Source organism: Fusarium fujikuroi, chromosome FFUJ_chr02 (assembly GCF_900079805.1).
Source record: "Fusarium fujikuroi IMI 58289 draft genome, chromosome FFUJ_chr02".
Classification (NCBI taxonomy): domain Eukaryota; kingdom Fungi; phylum Ascomycota; class Sordariomycetes; order Hypocreales; family Nectriaceae; genus Fusarium; species Fusarium fujikuroi.
In genome coordinates, this window is record NC_036623.1 from 1,412,629 (window position 1) to 1,428,037 (window position 15,409).

Here is a 15,409-nt window from a genome sequence, read left to right on the forward strand (position 1 = left end):
AGGTGTACAAAATTACTAACCCTTGATATGGCGATTGCTTAGCGCTTTCATGTATGCCGGCATTACAGTCGGATGATCATCACTAACTCGTGGAGAGAGTTTGGGAGGACTCTTGTCCATTGAGGAAATAGGTTATATCGTATTTGCAAATTTTACGCGTGTTTGGCAGACCTTTTCTATACTGTGACTTTTGAATTCTTTATATAAAGTTAATAGATCCTTTGCGCCGTCCCATGCAACCTATTTAGTCCCCTGTGTTTACTTCTAGCACCAAAAGTCCACTCTTCATCCATCAACGTTGGCCGTCTTTGAAGCTGTAGCTCGAGGTCTACCTCCCCGTCGAGGAACGGTTCCCGCCGCTCCACCGCGTGGTCGAAGCTTGGGCTTTCGTGCCTCGTCAGCCCCTGGCGTAGGTTGCTCTGGCTGTTTGGCGGGAACAATTGGCTTGGGATCTTCCTTAACAGGTTCTGGGGCGGGTTGTGGTTTCTTAATACCGCTGACGGCCTCAAGAAGCTCATCGTCATCCCATCGACGGGCGAACTTTGGCACAGACTCCTCAAGGGGTGGCTCATTTTCCTCCGCCCCATCGGCTTTCTCTGCTTCTTCCGCGGCCTCCTCTTGAGCAGGGCGCAGGAAGAGGCTTTCGTTATAAACCTCCCAGGCAGCCTCCTCATTCTCATCTGTGTAGTGCATAGTTCGCCAGTGCTCTGTCTGCACGGCTCGTAGACGGTCAGCCATAGTTTCGGTGGTAACGGTATCGCCATCGCCAGTAGCCTTGACAGTCATGTGAATTGCGCGAGCAGTGCCGGCTGCTGTGCTGGGAGCGGACTCCTTGGTAGCTGCGTCTTGTCGTGCTTGTTGGACGGTTGCGTCAATGTGGTGAAGTTGTGGGCGTAGATGAACAAGTGATGATACAGGTGTGAGATGTAAGTCCTCTGGCAATGGGTTAGAAGATATATGGACTCAAGAGCCAATGCGACTTACTGCCTTGAAAGACACCAACCATATGCTGAACCTCCTTATACTCAGGATACTGCCCACCAAGGGTTTGTGTCCGGAGCACTTTATCCTGCCTAACAGCCTCTGCCCAATCCATGTTCTCCTGTTCATCCTCGGCCTTTTTCCTGCCGCCTCGAGCCTGGACCGTACCAAAGCCAAAACCACCAGCCAAGCCATGACTGCCGCCATTCTTTGTAGCCATAGAAGCATGCAATGTCTTTCCCCACTTTTGGCCCTTCTCACGGTCATAGGCGACTGTGTTGTCGAGGGGTACATCGACCTCAACCATGCCAGCTTGAGCCTTCACGCGCAATTCGGTTGGTGGAGGTCGTGAAGAGTCATCGGTTCGGTTTGGATGTTGGAGAACAAGAAGGCGGCGGCCCAAAGGTAGAGATGGGTTGATAAAGACGTTGTATGTTGCGGTGACGGGTCGTCGTCGTCGTCGTCATCTATCGTGGTGGGATTGTTGGTTGTGGAGGGCTTGACGCTCGAGTCGACGTCCATCTCATCAGTGTCCATTGAGGCCGTGGGGGCCGGTGTATTCGACGTTGTGGACATGTTATGAGATTTTTTGTAAGAAAACAGAGCTTCTGTCCAGAAATTGCTAGTCAAGAAGCTGGCTAGCCCTTATTATTCGCTTTTCGGTTTGAATGACTCTACGTCGCTCCAAGTTCGCTTTGCGACAACCACAATGCGCAGCTGTTTCTAGAAGACCGTTGGCTCGTATGTCGATCCCAAGTTTATATACGGGATTTGTACCAGTATCTTAAGCTTGGGCGTTTTTGCGACAGGGTTTAGATGTGAAGTAAGTCGGCTTCAAGGTTGCAAGTCCAAGGGAAGTCAACGCTGGGAGGGGCGGTTGTAGAGAAATTTCCATGTTCGTCCCCCGCCAAAGTTTAGACCGTTATCTTATCAGTGACAACAATTCGAGAGTCCAACCCAGAGATGAGAGCATTCAGTCATGTCCCAATTGTAATAAGGAGCTGACTTATTTTAATAGAACTTGATCCTAGGTGGAAGATGTATTTACTGCATTTGTGATGGTTTTCCAGTAAAGCAGCCTATTTGCTTCGATAATTTCTCCACACGCAGCCCAAATTTTGAACTCCATTGCATCCAGCAGGCATATGGCCATGAAACGATATCCGTAGATCGTTTCGTTTCTGGGCACCCCAGAAGCCAGAAAACATATCTATTAACATCAAACCGTCTATCGACCCTTTCCACGGTCGCGACGTCCACCCTCCAATACCTTGACTCTCTTGTTGAATCTCTCTCCAATACCACCTCCCATACCGCTTCCTCGAGGTCCATCCGTTGTGTCGATTCCACGCTTTCGGCTCTTGTCCAGAAGAGCACGAACGTTCCCACCTGATTGCTTGCGCTTGGTAAGACGATCGATACGGTCGACACCCACTCCCAGGTTGTGCCAATCCTCGCCACCAAACTGCATGCGGTTGCTGCGGCCAGCCTGCTTCGCCTTCTGAGCTCGATCTTTCTTGCTCTCCTTGGGGAGACGTGTGAAGTTCATTTCCTCGTAATCTCGGCGCTCTGCCTCCTCCTTTCGCTCGGCGTCGGTCTTCATCTTGCGACCGCCCTGGACAATTGTGGTACCAATACTGGGCTCCGCCAAAGGTGCGCTGGATAGCTCTGAAGCAACGAATTCCTCCATGGTATGAGACTTGCCGGCGCGACGGTCGTGCTTCTCGCGTCGTTGAGGCGCATCCATGGTGGCGCGGTCTCTCTTGGGCGGGCGGTATACACCTGCAGCTCCTCCATCACGCTCCGCACGGCGAGCGGTAACATCATCAGCCATGGCTCCAAAGTTACCGGGCTTATGAGACAGAGCCTCGGCATCTGCCTCCTCCTCTGAGTCTTCCTCTTCTTCCTCAGAATCTGATCCAGCGGCGGCCTTGACTTCTTTTGCCTGTCTCTCGCGCTCTGCATCGTCCGCCGTTCGGAGGAAGCGATCAATGGAGAAGCGCAGCTTCTCTTCCAACGGCCGGGCTCCCCTTTCTAGGTAAAGTCGTAGTTCCACCAGCTTTGCCCTCACAGATTCGTCAAGTTCGGATTCATCTTCAGCTTTATCCGAGTTTGATTTCGAGTTGCGCAACTTGAGCAGAATCAAGAAAACGAGGTTTTGTAGATATGACAGTAGAAGCTCATTCTTCACATCGAGAAGTGAAATGCCATCCTTCTGGTGCTCGATAGTCGCGAGTTTTGGTGTGACCTCGAGTGCTGATGACAGAGACTGGGTTAGCGACGTCAGTAGCGCCGGTAGTGTTGTAGGGGCTGCCATGTTGATCTATTTGCCTGAGACTTGAAATCTCTAGACAATTGGAAAGTCATGTCTTGTCGAAAAGTTTGGAGTACTTCAACTTTTTAGCGGGGCATTCTTGGCTGGTCTCCACATTCCTGCCTCGACAGCCACAAACGCCACAAATCCCCTGTTTCAGTGCGTGGCTCATTCTCCTGACTCAGCTAATATCTCCATGACAGATTACAGCAAGTGCCTTGAAGCTCCCTGTTTGATGATTTACTCTCGCAGCTGTTTCGCTGGCTTGATTCACCACACGATCCTTTATATCATTGACCGGACGATACAAGAGGCAGAAACTGAGGGAATTTCTCAGTGATTACTAGGATTTCCATTTTCCTTCCTCATCGACTCGAAATTGCGGGCCGCGCAAGTCGTCGTCAGCTGGAGCTTTGATCGACAGCTTCACATCTCGGCTTTCGCAATTCTTCTTTGTTACCCTCTATCGGTCTGCGCATGATCTAATTTTCCAATATGCATTTCCGAGACTTTGCGCCTCGTACGGCGCTCGTCAGCTCATTGTTAGCTATACCACAGCTGGCCTCTGCCTTCTATCTCCCCGGTGTAGCCCCTACTACCTACAAAGAGGGAGATAAGGTTCCGCTTTACGTGAATAGCATCAAGCCTGTCGACCGCTCCCAGGACCCGCGACTACACGCCGTTGTCTCATACGACTACTACCACCCTGCGTTCCAATTCTGCCAACCTGAAGGCGGCCCTCAATATGTATCGGAAAGTCTGGGTAGTATTCTCTTCGGAGACCGTATCATGACTTCTCCCTTTGAGCTTATCATGGGCAAGAACGAGACCTGCAAACCCCTTTGCGAAGTCAAGTATACTGAGAAATCGGTTCAATTCGTCAAAAGCCGCATCGAACAGGGATACAGTCTGGAATGGCTTGTGGACGGATTGCCAGCTGGACAGGAAGTTCTAGATCAGTTGACTGGCACCACCTTTTACAACCCCCGATTCTTGCTCGGCCAGGATGACAAGGACGACAACATTCTGTTCAATAACCACTACGAAATCGCCGTCGAGTATCATGAAGTGAACAAGGACCCCAACCAGCGCCGTGTCGTCGGTGTGGTTGTGCAGCCAAGTTCAAAGGAGTATGGCGGCAAGGCTGATTGCGCCAACCACCCGCCCATCGTTTTGTCCGGAGGCGAGCAGCATGTTACCTTCAGCTACAGCGTGATCTGGCGCAAGTCAGACACTGCCTGGGCCACTCGATGGGACAAGTACTTGCACGTGTTTGACCCCAAGATCCACTGGTTTTGGCTTATTGATACTGCTATCATTGTCGTCATTCTTGTTCTCACTGTCATGTCCATCCTGGTCCGCGCTCTCAAGAAGGATATTGCTCGTTATAACAGACTCGACCAGATCGACCTCGACGACTTTGGCGGTACCTCAGTTGTTGAGGATGGTGTTCAGGAAGACTCTGGCTGGAAGCTGGTCCATGGCGATGTCTTCCGAACCCCTTCGCGTCCTCTTCTGCTCTCAGTCTTGGCTGGCAATGGTGTTCAGCTGTTCTGCATGACAGGCTGTACCATTCTCTTTGCTCTCCTTGGATTCTTGTCTCCTTCAAACCGTGGATCCCTTGGCACAATCATGATCCTCATGTACACTGTCCTCGGCTTCGTTGGTGGTTATGTCTCTGCTCGAACTTACAAGGCATGGCAGGGCGAGAGCTGGAAGCTGAACATTGCTTTGACCCCAACCTTGGTCCCCGGTATTGTCTTCTCCAGCTTCTTCCTCCTGAACCTTTTCCTTTGGGCCAAGCAGTCCTCAGGCGCGGTTCCTTTCACCACCATGCTTGTGATTGTTGCTATCTGGTTCATTATTTCGATTCCTCTCTCGTTCGGTGGTTCTTGGGTTGGATTCCGTTCTCCTCAGTTCCAGCCCCCTGTCCGCACCAACCAGATTCCACGACAGATTCCTCCTGTGAGCACTTACCTTAAGCCCGTCCCTAGCGTGCTCATTGTCGGTCTTCTCCCCTTCGGTGCCATCTTTGTCGAGCTCTTCTTCATCATGAACTCGATCTGGTTCAGCAGGATCTACTACATGTTTGGGTTCCTGTTCCTCTGCTATGGTCTCATGATCGTCGTCTGCGCTGCTGTCACTATCCTTATGGTGTACTTCCTGCTATGTGCTGAGAATTACAACTGGCAGTGGAGATCTTTCCTCGCTGCTGGTATGAGTGGTGGCTATATCTTCTTGAATTGTCTTTTGTACCTTGTTACAAAGGTCAGGGCGAGTGGACTGGCTGGTATTGTGCTCTACATGGGCTACAGTGCCATCATTTCATTCCTCTTTTTCATTCTTACTGGTAAGTTCGTCTGGCCCCTTTTTTTAATTTACCATTCTGACCGTTTCAGGCTCCATCGGCTACTTTGCCAGTTGGTGGTTCGTTCGCAAGATCTACTCGTCCATCAAGATTGATTAAGAGACGACCTTGCACCAATTATGACGAATGGATCATCAACGACAAGTGACTAATGAACAAGAGACGGAATTTTGGTGTTTGTAAAATACATGTACGACCAGCGTCTGGAATTCGCGTTTACCATGAGCCGTGCTTTAAGCTGCAAACAAGGGCCAGATCGGCGAGATTATGGTGATAAGGATCCGTGGTGTTGCATCAGTACGCTGCGAGTACGGAGTAGATTCATTTTCATTTAGACGGATATCAAAATCAGGCCAGTGCCAACAGAGCAGGGCCGTGTTGGCTATTGACGAGGAGGTATTGTTCTGCATTGTTTTTAAGCTTATTATAGATATCAAAAATTCGTTGACTTATTTCCTCCTGCTCAATCGTCGTCGTCATCGTCATCCAAATCATCCAGATTAGTAAACTGAAACTGGGCCTTTTGCTGTGGGGGTCCAGTTGGGCTCCTTTGTTCGCCAGGGGCAGCCGGACCACCAACCAAACTTGCGCGTCTCCAGGCCTCTTGGTCCTTTTCTCTCTGGCGTTCTCTCTCGATGCGCTGGCGCTCGCGTTCCTCGCGTTGCTTCTTCTCGCGCTCTTCCTGGGCAATACGGTCCTCTTCTTCCTTCTGCTTTCTCTCCTCTTCCTCGCGACGCTTGCGCTCTTCTTCCTCAGCTGGATCGTAGCCCTTGGGGTCAATGCCCTGCTCCTGGAGGAGCTGGTTAGCAGCAAGGGAGCCAGCGCCAAGCTGAAGGTCGTTTGGCCAAGGGAGGAAGATCTGGTCGGTCAAGGGGTTCAAGAACTGTGTCCACTCGCTGGGTAGGACAGTGTTGGCGGACATGGAGGACTGTTGAGTCGCAGGTTCCTGGGAGACGGCTGGCGTGCCATTCATAATTGCCGGGCTTTGAACCTGAGACGATGGAGGCGCAGATGGTGTCATGACTGAAGCTGCTTGCGACTCGGGTCCTGGGGTCTGGGCTGCTGGTGTTTGACCGCCTGGAGTCTGAACTTCTGGGACATCTGCCGTCTGTGGTACAGCTTTGATGGTGCCTGCTGGTGGCATAGTCGTTTTACTGATACGTCGGGCATAGTTGAGCAGCTCTGCGTAGGCGATGGGGTAGCTTGGGCCAGAAGGAAATGTGGTGGTTTGCGTCGTCACGATATCCTTTCGAGTAGTAGCTAGATTCGAAAGAGTATCGCGGATCTGCGTATCAAGGGCGTTTGACGACTCGCGCAGTTGTTGAATACGTAAATAATTGTTCTGGTGGGTCTGGACTGAGAAACAAGTTAGCTAAATATTCATGGCTGGCTGAGTTGGATGAATTACCTTCTTCCAAGCCTCTGCTTAGTTCTTGGTCGGCTGCATTGAGCTCCTCTCCTTGTTGTATAGAGGGATGGTATTTTGTTACTGAATCAATTAGATTTGCGAGAGCTTTCTCTAGTCGCTCGAAGCGACCATCGATATATTTGTCCATCACAAGATCGTGGCTGGTCACGACGACTATCCCAATACTAAGTGATGTGAAAGTAAATAAAAGAAAGGTCAAAGACAAGGCTACTATAGCAGACCGAAGCTTGAAAGCCAAAAGTGGGTCTTTAGCTAAGGTTATCATTGGTCGGCTGCCTCAAAGCTTCTTTCAGGCCTGAGGCCAAACAAACCCGATCTTTCCCGTTCGGCAAACTCGCGCAACCAAGTTCAAGGCCCTTCTTTTACGACGACGACATCGACGAGCAATTGAACGACGAAACAGGCTTCCACCGCCCTAAAATTCAAGATGGTCTCCTACGTACGTCCGAACCCTTCGATACGACCGCCGAAAACGAGCTACAGATATTCACGAATGGCTCGAGGCGTCTTTAACAAAGAGTGCAATCGACTGACCTGATTCTCACCAGACTCCCATCCGCATGTCGGAATTCAAGAGCAACTATGGTCCTAAGTACGTTATACCAGTCTACGATCACCGAACATCGAATTCGAAGCGCACTGTCAAGGCAGAAGCAAACTACGACTCTCGAAATTCTACGCAAGGGTTCACATTGAAATAGTGACGTTGGCTAATACTCTGGAAAAGGTACCATGCTCAGCCCAACGTTGCAGGCTTCACCCCTCAGGCTGCCTTCCGAATGTAAGTGCACAATCCTAAACCGAGAAGACGGCCGAGAACCGAATATGCAAGCGAACCGAGTTTCGATCTCCCTTCCGTTTCCCCGAAGTCTTAGAATGATCAACCGCGGCTGAGATGGACATGACGGATGAGAGATTGGGATTTGATTATGAACTTCTCTGGACGACCGATATTTATGCTGTGTATGGGAACTGACTGGGCTATAGCGGCTCCCGTCTGGCTATGTACGGTGCCCCCGCCGCTGTTGCTGTCCTCCTCTTCGCCAACGGTATTCCCCGTGTGCAGCGTGACGTTCTCCAGGTACGAACGAACATATCTCGATATTGTTTGGCCACGATATTAATTCCTATACAGAAGATCCCTTTCCTTGGCAACTACTTCCGAAAGGAGATCCACCCCGCCGACAACGTAAGTCTTGACTATGATACGAAGCATCGGGGTCAGTCACTAATAGTCTGTACAGCCTTTCTAAATTATATGGTGGACTTGAGGAAGATAGACGTTGTTCAGCGCCGGTGCCGGCTCTCCTTGTATAAGATATTCCAATAGACATGTTCTGAGCCTTGAATTTTGCTGTGAAATGTACGGCCTGTGATTGGCTGATGTTCAAGTGCTTAACTTGTAGCCAGAGACATGCCTGGCACCTTATGGAAGTCCTTTGCAAAAGAATACATCTGTAACGGCATGGAAGGTATAGAGTGGTTCTGGAGCTACACTATTGTAGCCTATAATACCTACCCTTTGGGTCTTAGATATTGCTTTGAACCATTTGGGGTTGTTGATATGATGTTCCACACATTAAAGTACAGTGCCACTAACTCACTGCGAAACACTGTTCTCTCTCCTACATGTAAGGTAGATACAGCTTGCCCGTCTTATACAATTTCAAGCTGACTTTGGCCATTCGTTTATCCTTCTCCTTTTCTAATTCTTGTCTCTCTAACAGAAATATTTGGCTTCTTTATGCCATGAGAGGATTATAGTTCTTTCAGCACGATCTCTTTCGCGTTCAGCTAACTGCTGATGAACACCTGTCAAGATGGACATATCTCAAGGATACAAGACAGTCGCAGCCTTCATCATTGCGCTACCTCTTTTTGCCTGGCGATTCAAGAGCTCTTCAGGCCCTAACTCGCGCTTAGAGGGTTTCTTCTTTTATTTTCTTTCTGTCGCTTCCGTCTCTTGGTTGTATATTGTCTCAGCACTGGTCCCTGAGCCTTACCTGGTACGCCTCATCTTATATCATGCCCATTGCACAGATGCTAACTCAAGCTAGGATGAAGTTTTCCATATACCGCAGGCGCAGAAATACTGCCAGGGGAGATTCCAAGAGTGGGACGACAAGATTACGACACCACCAGGGCTGTGAGTTTCACGCGCTTCTATACCCCTAAGCAAATGCTGAGCCCAGTGCAGTTACCTTCTCTCTCTTATAACGCCTGGAGTCGTCCGAACTAGTAGTTCAGTGGGCGGATACTTCTGCGATGTCAAGAGTCTACGGGCTACCAACGTCATTGTTCTGGTGATACTCGCCTTCTTGGTCCTGAAGTGCCGTCAACAGATCGAGGCACGTCTTTATGAAGCTCATACCTCGATCCGGCTACGCAATACTTCACAATATGCAGTTCACACTGCGCTTAACGTCGCCCTGTTTCCGCTTCTCTTCTTCTTCTCTGGACTTTACTACACCGATGTTGCATCTACTGCAGCCGTCCTGGTCGCGTACTTGAACCACTTGAAGCGCATTAGTCGAGATCGTAGTTCTGCCTTGAACGATCTAACAACAATCTTCCTTGGAATTTTCTCACTTTTCTTTCGCCAGACCAATGTCTTCTGGGTCGTTGTGTATATGGGTGGTCTAGAAGCTATCCATGCTCTCAAGACCTTACGGCCGGAGCAGGTTGATCAGCCAGTTATCTTGACACTTTTTGAGCAGATCAAGTACTTTGCCTGGAGGTATTCCCTGGGAGATATTCATGACCCCCCTTTGCACATGATGTGGCCAGATGGTAAAACAGCTCTTTCCTACAAGTCAACTTGTCACTGACTGAAGATCAGACATGCTCTTCTGTGTATTGAGTCTGGGAATCGCAGCGATTTGCAACCCAATCCGCGTCATTAGACAGATATGGCCTTACGTTGCTGTCCTTGTCTCATTTGGTGGCTTCGTGGCATGGAACGGTGGTGTTGTCCTCGGTAAGTACTCTCTCTGCATCGTGTCGAGTCTGTGGCTAACGACACAAGGTGACAAATCCAACCATATTGCTACTATTCACCTCCCACAGATGCTCTACATATGGCCTTTCTTTGCTTTCTTCTCTCTGCCACTTCTGGTACCATATCCCCTACCCATCATTAACATAATACTGCGAATAATGCCGCGGGCTGGATCGCCTACTCCAACTAGCAAGCAAGCCCCTGAGGCAGAGAACAATGCAGAGCCGGCCACCTTTTCCTTCAGCAAATCACGAAGGTCAGGAAGCTCCAAGAAAACCTCGGCAACTGGCAGTTCGGACAAAAAATACCCACGTCTGTCGAAGCCACTGGAAATTGCCAGCTTCATCTTTGGGATTAAGCTTACAATCTGGCCCCTCTACCTCCTTGCGACCATCGCGCTCTCGCTCGCCGTCGTCCGCTACAACACCATTATACACCCTTTCACTCTGGCTGACAACCGCCATTACATGTTCTACGTCTTTCGATACACCATCCGCCGGGCTTCTTGGATTCGATACGCTTTGGTTATCCCCTATACCTTGTCTCGGTGGATGACATGGGGTACCATCGCTGGCTGCTCACGATTCTTCACTATTCACACACGTGCTTGTTCTGTTTATGAGAATGGAACAAAAAACCCTCCCTTCCTGAGTCATCCTATGGTGACTAACGTTGGGTTTTCGCCAAGACAAACTTATGCCGCCTTTCCAGCTGAGATAACAGGGAGTTCTCAGGATACTTCCAAAGGTCAAGAACTGAGCAAGGCTTTGGAAGATGACCCTCTTCTTGCTTCCGTTATACCAGCTTCCACCTCGACTGGACTCATATTCTTGCTTGCCACAACCTTATCACTCATGACGGCCCCGCTAGTAGAGCCACGATACTTTATCATACCCTGGGTGATGTGGAGGCTGCTTGTACCTGCGTGGAGGCTTCATGATCATGGTTATCACGGTGATGTTACCTCTCGGCTCTCAAACCTTCCAAAGACGAGGCCTTTCTTTGAGTTCTTTCAACATTACGATTTACGCCTTATCATTGAGACGTTTTGGTTCATCGCCATCAATGTTGCAACAGGTTACATCTTCCTCACCAAGCCTTACATATGGAAGGCGGAAGATGGGACTATGCTAGACGACGGTCGACTTCAAAGATTTATGTGGTAAACACAAAATGGAGGGGATATGAGCGGTGTGGTTGCAAAAGATACTCTTTTTGTATTTTTGTCTTGATAAGCATGTAGCCCTCTTATCGCTGGGAACTTATTTCATGCCAGATGTGAAATATACCCAAACACTGAACGCCATACCCATGGTCCAACCCCAGACCTATTTGTAGCCCTAACCATACCCAGTTTCATATCGAGCATTCCAAATTCATGCAAAAGTGAAGTTCGTGCGTTTGTACCAGAGTGGCTTATCATGTAATGAGTGATGCATACACATCTTTCCTGTCCCGGCCAGTAGTCGTAAAAAGTCTCATAAAAATAGTTACACGTCAGATTATAAGCTTAGACGATCCAAACTTAGGCCATCATTGCTTCTCACGCGGCGGATAACGCCAAGCTTGAAGAACTTCTCTTCACCGCCGGGTGTGCGTCCACCAATATACCACTTGTCGGCGCCTATCACATCACGGAACCCTTCACTGCTGCTATCACTTCCACGTCGACCAGATGATCCAGGAATAGGAATGGCGGTACCGTTGGCGGGAGATGTTGATGTTGACGGTGATGATGAAGTGGTGTTTCGGGGCGGACGGATGGCAACACTGGAAGTAGTTGGTTGTTGTTGAGACTGATGATGATGATGTGACGTAGAAGTCGCAGTGGTGGTTGTGTTTGCTGCAGTTGCTGTGGCAGTTGTGGTGGTCGTTGCATCTCGGGTGTGCTTGTTTGGCTGATGTTGATGGGGAGCGGTAGTAGAGATAGAGGGGCCTTGAGGACGGAAGGCGGCGAGGAAAGAAGAGAGGAAATACGGTCGTTGTGAAGGCATCGTGAGGTTATCGGTCTGATGTGTTTGTGATGTGACGGAGAGAGGTTGGCGGTAGAGGTCGACGGAGTAGCCGAGCGACGGTCCGAGCAAAGCCGAGTTGTTTTTTTGTTTCGCGATGATGTCGGAATATGCGCAGTTGAAAAGAGAACCAGCGCCTGATTACTTGTGCTGCTTGTGTTCTGTGATCAAACGTCGTAGTAAAGGGACTCAATTGTTTCTCGGAGGAAATGGGATGGGATGAAGAAGTGGAGTCGAGAGATATGAAGAAGAAACAGAGACAGTGACAGTCTGGGGAAGAGCAACGGTTTAATCGTAGTCACTGACGTCGATTTTTTGTGGAGGAAGAGAAACGAGAGAGGGGAAAACCCGGAACCAGCAAATGCTAATGGCAGGGATGTCATAGGTCAGGCCTTTGCATTTAAAGTGTGTGCACGTGCGGTACACCAATCAGAGCAGACCTGGCCCTACTGTATCTTAGAGGGCGTTAGAGGTGTTAGGGGGGGACTGTAGAGGATGGCTCGGTTGGGCTTGCACTAGTTTGAAGTTGAAATGCGGAGGTGGTTTAAGAGTTTAGGGTGAGGATTTGATCTTATTGGGTATATAAGTTGAAGAGAGGGTCGATGGCTTGGTAGAGGTGTGATACAGGCGGTTATTTTGTGAACAAGGGGTTTAGGGATCAACTAGTAACCGTACAAACATTGTACTCACTATACTGTTCACCAAATAGCATGATATTAGAATGCACTGTTGAAGTACCTAACCGCCAAAGTGAGTGGAGTGAATTGCCTGTCAGTTGACCGCAGACACTGAAGATATCCCTTCGCCCGTCTTACTATACACATCCAACCGTTAAATGTCACCTCGATTCAGACCCCAAATCACAAAAAGCAAAGAGAAGAAGGGAAAAAAGGGTCATTGTAAGCGAGATCCTTCAGCGTCCAACGCCTGCCTAGTCAGACTTTTTTCCATGCACGTTTGGCCCATGCAGCATCACAACTCGTCTTGTCCAGCTCTCGAAGATCACTTCCACTTTCAAAGCTAGGCGACACTAGTCAAGACAGTGATAACCCTGTTTTCAACCACCTTTTAATCAATCATCGCGATGAGTATTGACATGAATATAATGCTCCTGACTGTGCTGAACAAAGACTCGTTCTCGTTCTCGTTTCCTTGTACTGGTTAATGTCCGTCTTGTTCCCGTGTTGACGCAGCACTCTCTTTCATCTCCGGACTCTCGGGTCAAAGGGCTCCTTGTGACAGCTGAATGTGAATGCGTATATGCGAGCATGATCTGATAATTTCTGACAATGCAACTGCAGCAAGCACATGGTGATCACTAGACTCTGGGGTTGGGACTGGTGAGCAAAGGGCTTCATCCGTTTGGTCGATCGGATCATCTGCAATAACAGTCGGATTATTGCAGCAATTGACAAGTAATATCAGTTCTTAGATTAGGTAGAGACAGGTTCAAGCTTGTAAAGAACATGTACGATTACCTAACAATTCATGATGGTTGGTATGCCTCGGCTTGGGGTCATCATTTCTGACTACCTACCTACCCTAGGTTGTAGAAATAGACTGAAACTTACTTCCATCGTCTTACAAGCCAACCCATACTCATACTGCAAATAACCCAACTGACCACAAAAATACTTGGCCATGCTGTGCAACAGTGCTGCACTATTCGTTGAGATGCTTGTCCTCTCAACAACTTGCGCCATACCTTACTATAGCGGTGTAGACCGTAGACCGTACGTAGACCCCTCACCACCTCACCAACCACCCATGACTGTTCGTACCCATTATTCCCCTCCACAGAAAAAACCCGCCAGCGCATAATGACAACTGGCTGTAGTTGCAGCTGTAGACCTTGAACATCCATCGTCTACTGTATGCAGTCATTGCATATTCCCACTCCCGTGATACCCTCATAAACTCCATCTCGCTCAGCAATGCCCAGCTTCAAAGCCCGCATCCTCAGCTGGATCATCTGGTGGTGGTTCAAGAGCACATGGAGTTCAGCAGAGGGCATCAACAACCGCATCGCCAAGGAACGTCTTCGTCCCGAGCGTGTGCCCCCCAAGCACCTCTACAAAGAGTTCGCCGTTGAGGAGTACAAGAGGAAAGGCCACATTGCGCATTATGTCGTTTACATAGTCTCTCCAAAGACAGAAACGCCAACTCGTGGTCGAATCTTGTATCTCCATGGCGGTGGCTTCGTCTTTGATATCACGCCTCAGCATTGGGAGCTGGTGGCTCAGCTTGCGAGGCGTCTGAATGCTACTGTTACCGTACCGATATACCCGCTTGGCCCTGAGACGTCGCTTATGAAGATGTACGAGTTCGTGCAGCCGCTCCACGACGAACTCGCATCGGCACCAGATCGGACGCCGTTTTGGGTCATGGGAGATTCAGCTGGAGGGACCATGGCTCTTGTCCTCACGCAAAATGCGAAATTGGCTGGTAGACAGACTGCGCAGAGAATTGTGCCCATTACGCCTTGCACTGACTCCAGTCTTGACAACCCTGAACTCCACAACGCAGCGCTCAAGGATCCATGGCTCGACGTCCCTGGCATCGCAGAGATCACAAGACTCATCTGTCCAGAGATGGACACTCATCATCCCAATGTTAGTCCCATATACGGAGATCTGAGACTACCGCCGATGTTGGTGTTTGCCGCTGGCTTGGATCTCTTGACGCCTGATACCAAGAAGATGGTCGAGATGGCTAAGGAGCAGGGCACAAAGGTCGAGCTGGTGTATGGAGAGGGCATGGTACACGTTTGGCCTCTTCTACCAATTCAAGAGGGCAGGCAAGCTGTGGACAAGATGGTCGAATGGTTGGGAATCAGTTGATTATTTCTTTGGGTGGATTGTCTTGGGCTACGGCGTTGGCTTGGGGTTTTGAATGGCATGAGGATACCCCTTGGGATATGTGATGATGATGATGACGATGACGACGACGACTACTATATATGAGAATCATATGTTTGTGATTGGGATGGGACGGGATGGGACACAGGATAATTTCATATGTCCATTATGTTCAGACGATTTACGGCTACGAGACCAGACGTGGCCAAAAAAGGTATATAAAAACGCTCACATACATCAATGGATTTTATTATGTTTCTCTGCATGGTGATGATAATCATCATCTTGATGACTATGCAAGATACTGTAGTACAGACGGATAGCAGCTCGGCTTCCAAGTTCCTATCCATCTTTATAAAAGGCGGTGGGTTAAGGACCCTATCAGAGGTAACACAAGACCTCATAGCCCGGGATGACATGAAGTCGAGGTAGACTATCAGGAGAGTACA

The 15,409-nt window shown here is 49.3% G+C and overlaps 8 protein-coding genes; 4 read left to right on the top strand and 4 right to left on the bottom strand.

Annotated features, from left to right (window-relative positions):
• Nucleotides 1-285: 285 nt before the first annotated feature.
• On the bottom strand, nucleotides 286-1,288 carry FFUJ_04842 (uncharacterized protein; the record flags this gene model as incomplete). XM_023571823.1 has 2 exons in its annotated part: nucleotides 286-935; nucleotides 985-1,288. 2 exons carry the CDS (start codon nucleotides 1,286-1,288, stop codon nucleotides 286-288), a joined length of 954 nt encoding a protein of 317 aa, XP_023426064.1.
• Nucleotides 1,289-2,209: 921 nt separating this feature from the next.
• On the bottom strand, nucleotides 2,210-3,298 carry FFUJ_04841 (related to LCP5-U3 small nucleolar ribonucleoprotein involved in maturation of 18S rRNA; the record flags this gene model as incomplete). The annotated part of the gene is made up of 1 exon (XM_023571824.1): nucleotides 2,210-3,298. One exon carries the CDS (start codon nucleotides 3,296-3,298, stop codon nucleotides 2,210-2,212), a length of 1,089 nt encoding a protein of 362 aa, XP_023426065.1.
• A 492-nt stretch (nucleotides 3,299-3,790) lies between these two features.
• Nucleotides 3,791-5,762, top strand: FFUJ_04840 (related to endosomal protein EMP70; the record flags this gene model as incomplete). XM_023571825.1 has 2 exons in its annotated part: nucleotides 3,791-5,645; nucleotides 5,695-5,762. The coding sequence occupies 2 exons, from the start codon at nucleotides 3,791-3,793 to the stop codon at nucleotides 5,760-5,762; spliced, it is 1,923 nt and encodes a 640-aa protein (XP_023426066.1).
• Nucleotides 5,763-6,126: 364 nt separating this feature from the next.
• Nucleotides 6,127-7,219, bottom strand: FFUJ_04839 (uncharacterized protein; the record flags this gene model as incomplete). XM_023571826.1 has 2 exons in its annotated part: nucleotides 6,127-7,019; nucleotides 7,072-7,219. 2 exons carry the CDS (start codon nucleotides 7,217-7,219, stop codon nucleotides 6,127-6,129), a joined length of 1,041 nt encoding a protein of 346 aa, XP_023426067.1.
• Nucleotides 7,220-7,519: 300 nt separating this feature from the next.
• Nucleotides 7,520-8,345, top strand: FFUJ_04838 (ubiquinol cytochrome c reductase 8.5 kDa subunit; the record flags this gene model as incomplete). XM_023571827.1 has 6 exons in its annotated part: nucleotides 7,520-7,531; nucleotides 7,641-7,777; nucleotides 7,820-7,873; nucleotides 8,080-8,173; nucleotides 8,228-8,281; nucleotides 8,337-8,345. 6 exons carry the CDS (start codon nucleotides 7,520-7,522, stop codon nucleotides 8,343-8,345), a joined length of 360 nt encoding a protein of 119 aa, XP_023427156.1.
• Nucleotides 8,346-8,912: 567 nt separating this feature from the next.
• FFUJ_04837 (related to alpha-1,2 glucosyltransferase, potassium channel regulator) lies at nucleotides 8,913-11,256 on the top strand (the record flags this gene model as incomplete). XM_023571828.1 has 5 exons in its annotated part: nucleotides 8,913-9,098; nucleotides 9,150-9,238; nucleotides 9,290-9,882; nucleotides 9,932-10,069; nucleotides 10,118-11,256. 5 exons carry the CDS (start codon nucleotides 8,913-8,915, stop codon nucleotides 11,254-11,256), a joined length of 2,145 nt encoding a protein of 714 aa, XP_023426068.1.
• Nucleotides 11,257-11,592: 336 nt separating this feature from the next.
• FFUJ_04836 (uncharacterized protein) lies at nucleotides 11,593-12,084 on the bottom strand (the record flags this gene model as incomplete). Its single annotated transcript, XM_023571830.1, has 1 exon — nucleotides 11,593-12,084. The coding sequence occupies one exon, from the start codon at nucleotides 12,082-12,084 to the stop codon at nucleotides 11,593-11,595; it is 492 nt and encodes a 163-aa protein (XP_023426069.1).
• A 1,952-nt stretch (nucleotides 12,085-14,036) lies between these two features.
• Nucleotides 14,037-14,942, top strand: FFUJ_04835 (uncharacterized protein; the record flags this gene model as incomplete). Its single annotated transcript, XM_023571831.1, has 1 exon — nucleotides 14,037-14,942. One exon carries the CDS (start codon nucleotides 14,037-14,039, stop codon nucleotides 14,940-14,942), a length of 906 nt encoding a protein of 301 aa, XP_023426070.1.
• Nucleotides 14,943-15,409: the final 467 nt, after the last annotated feature.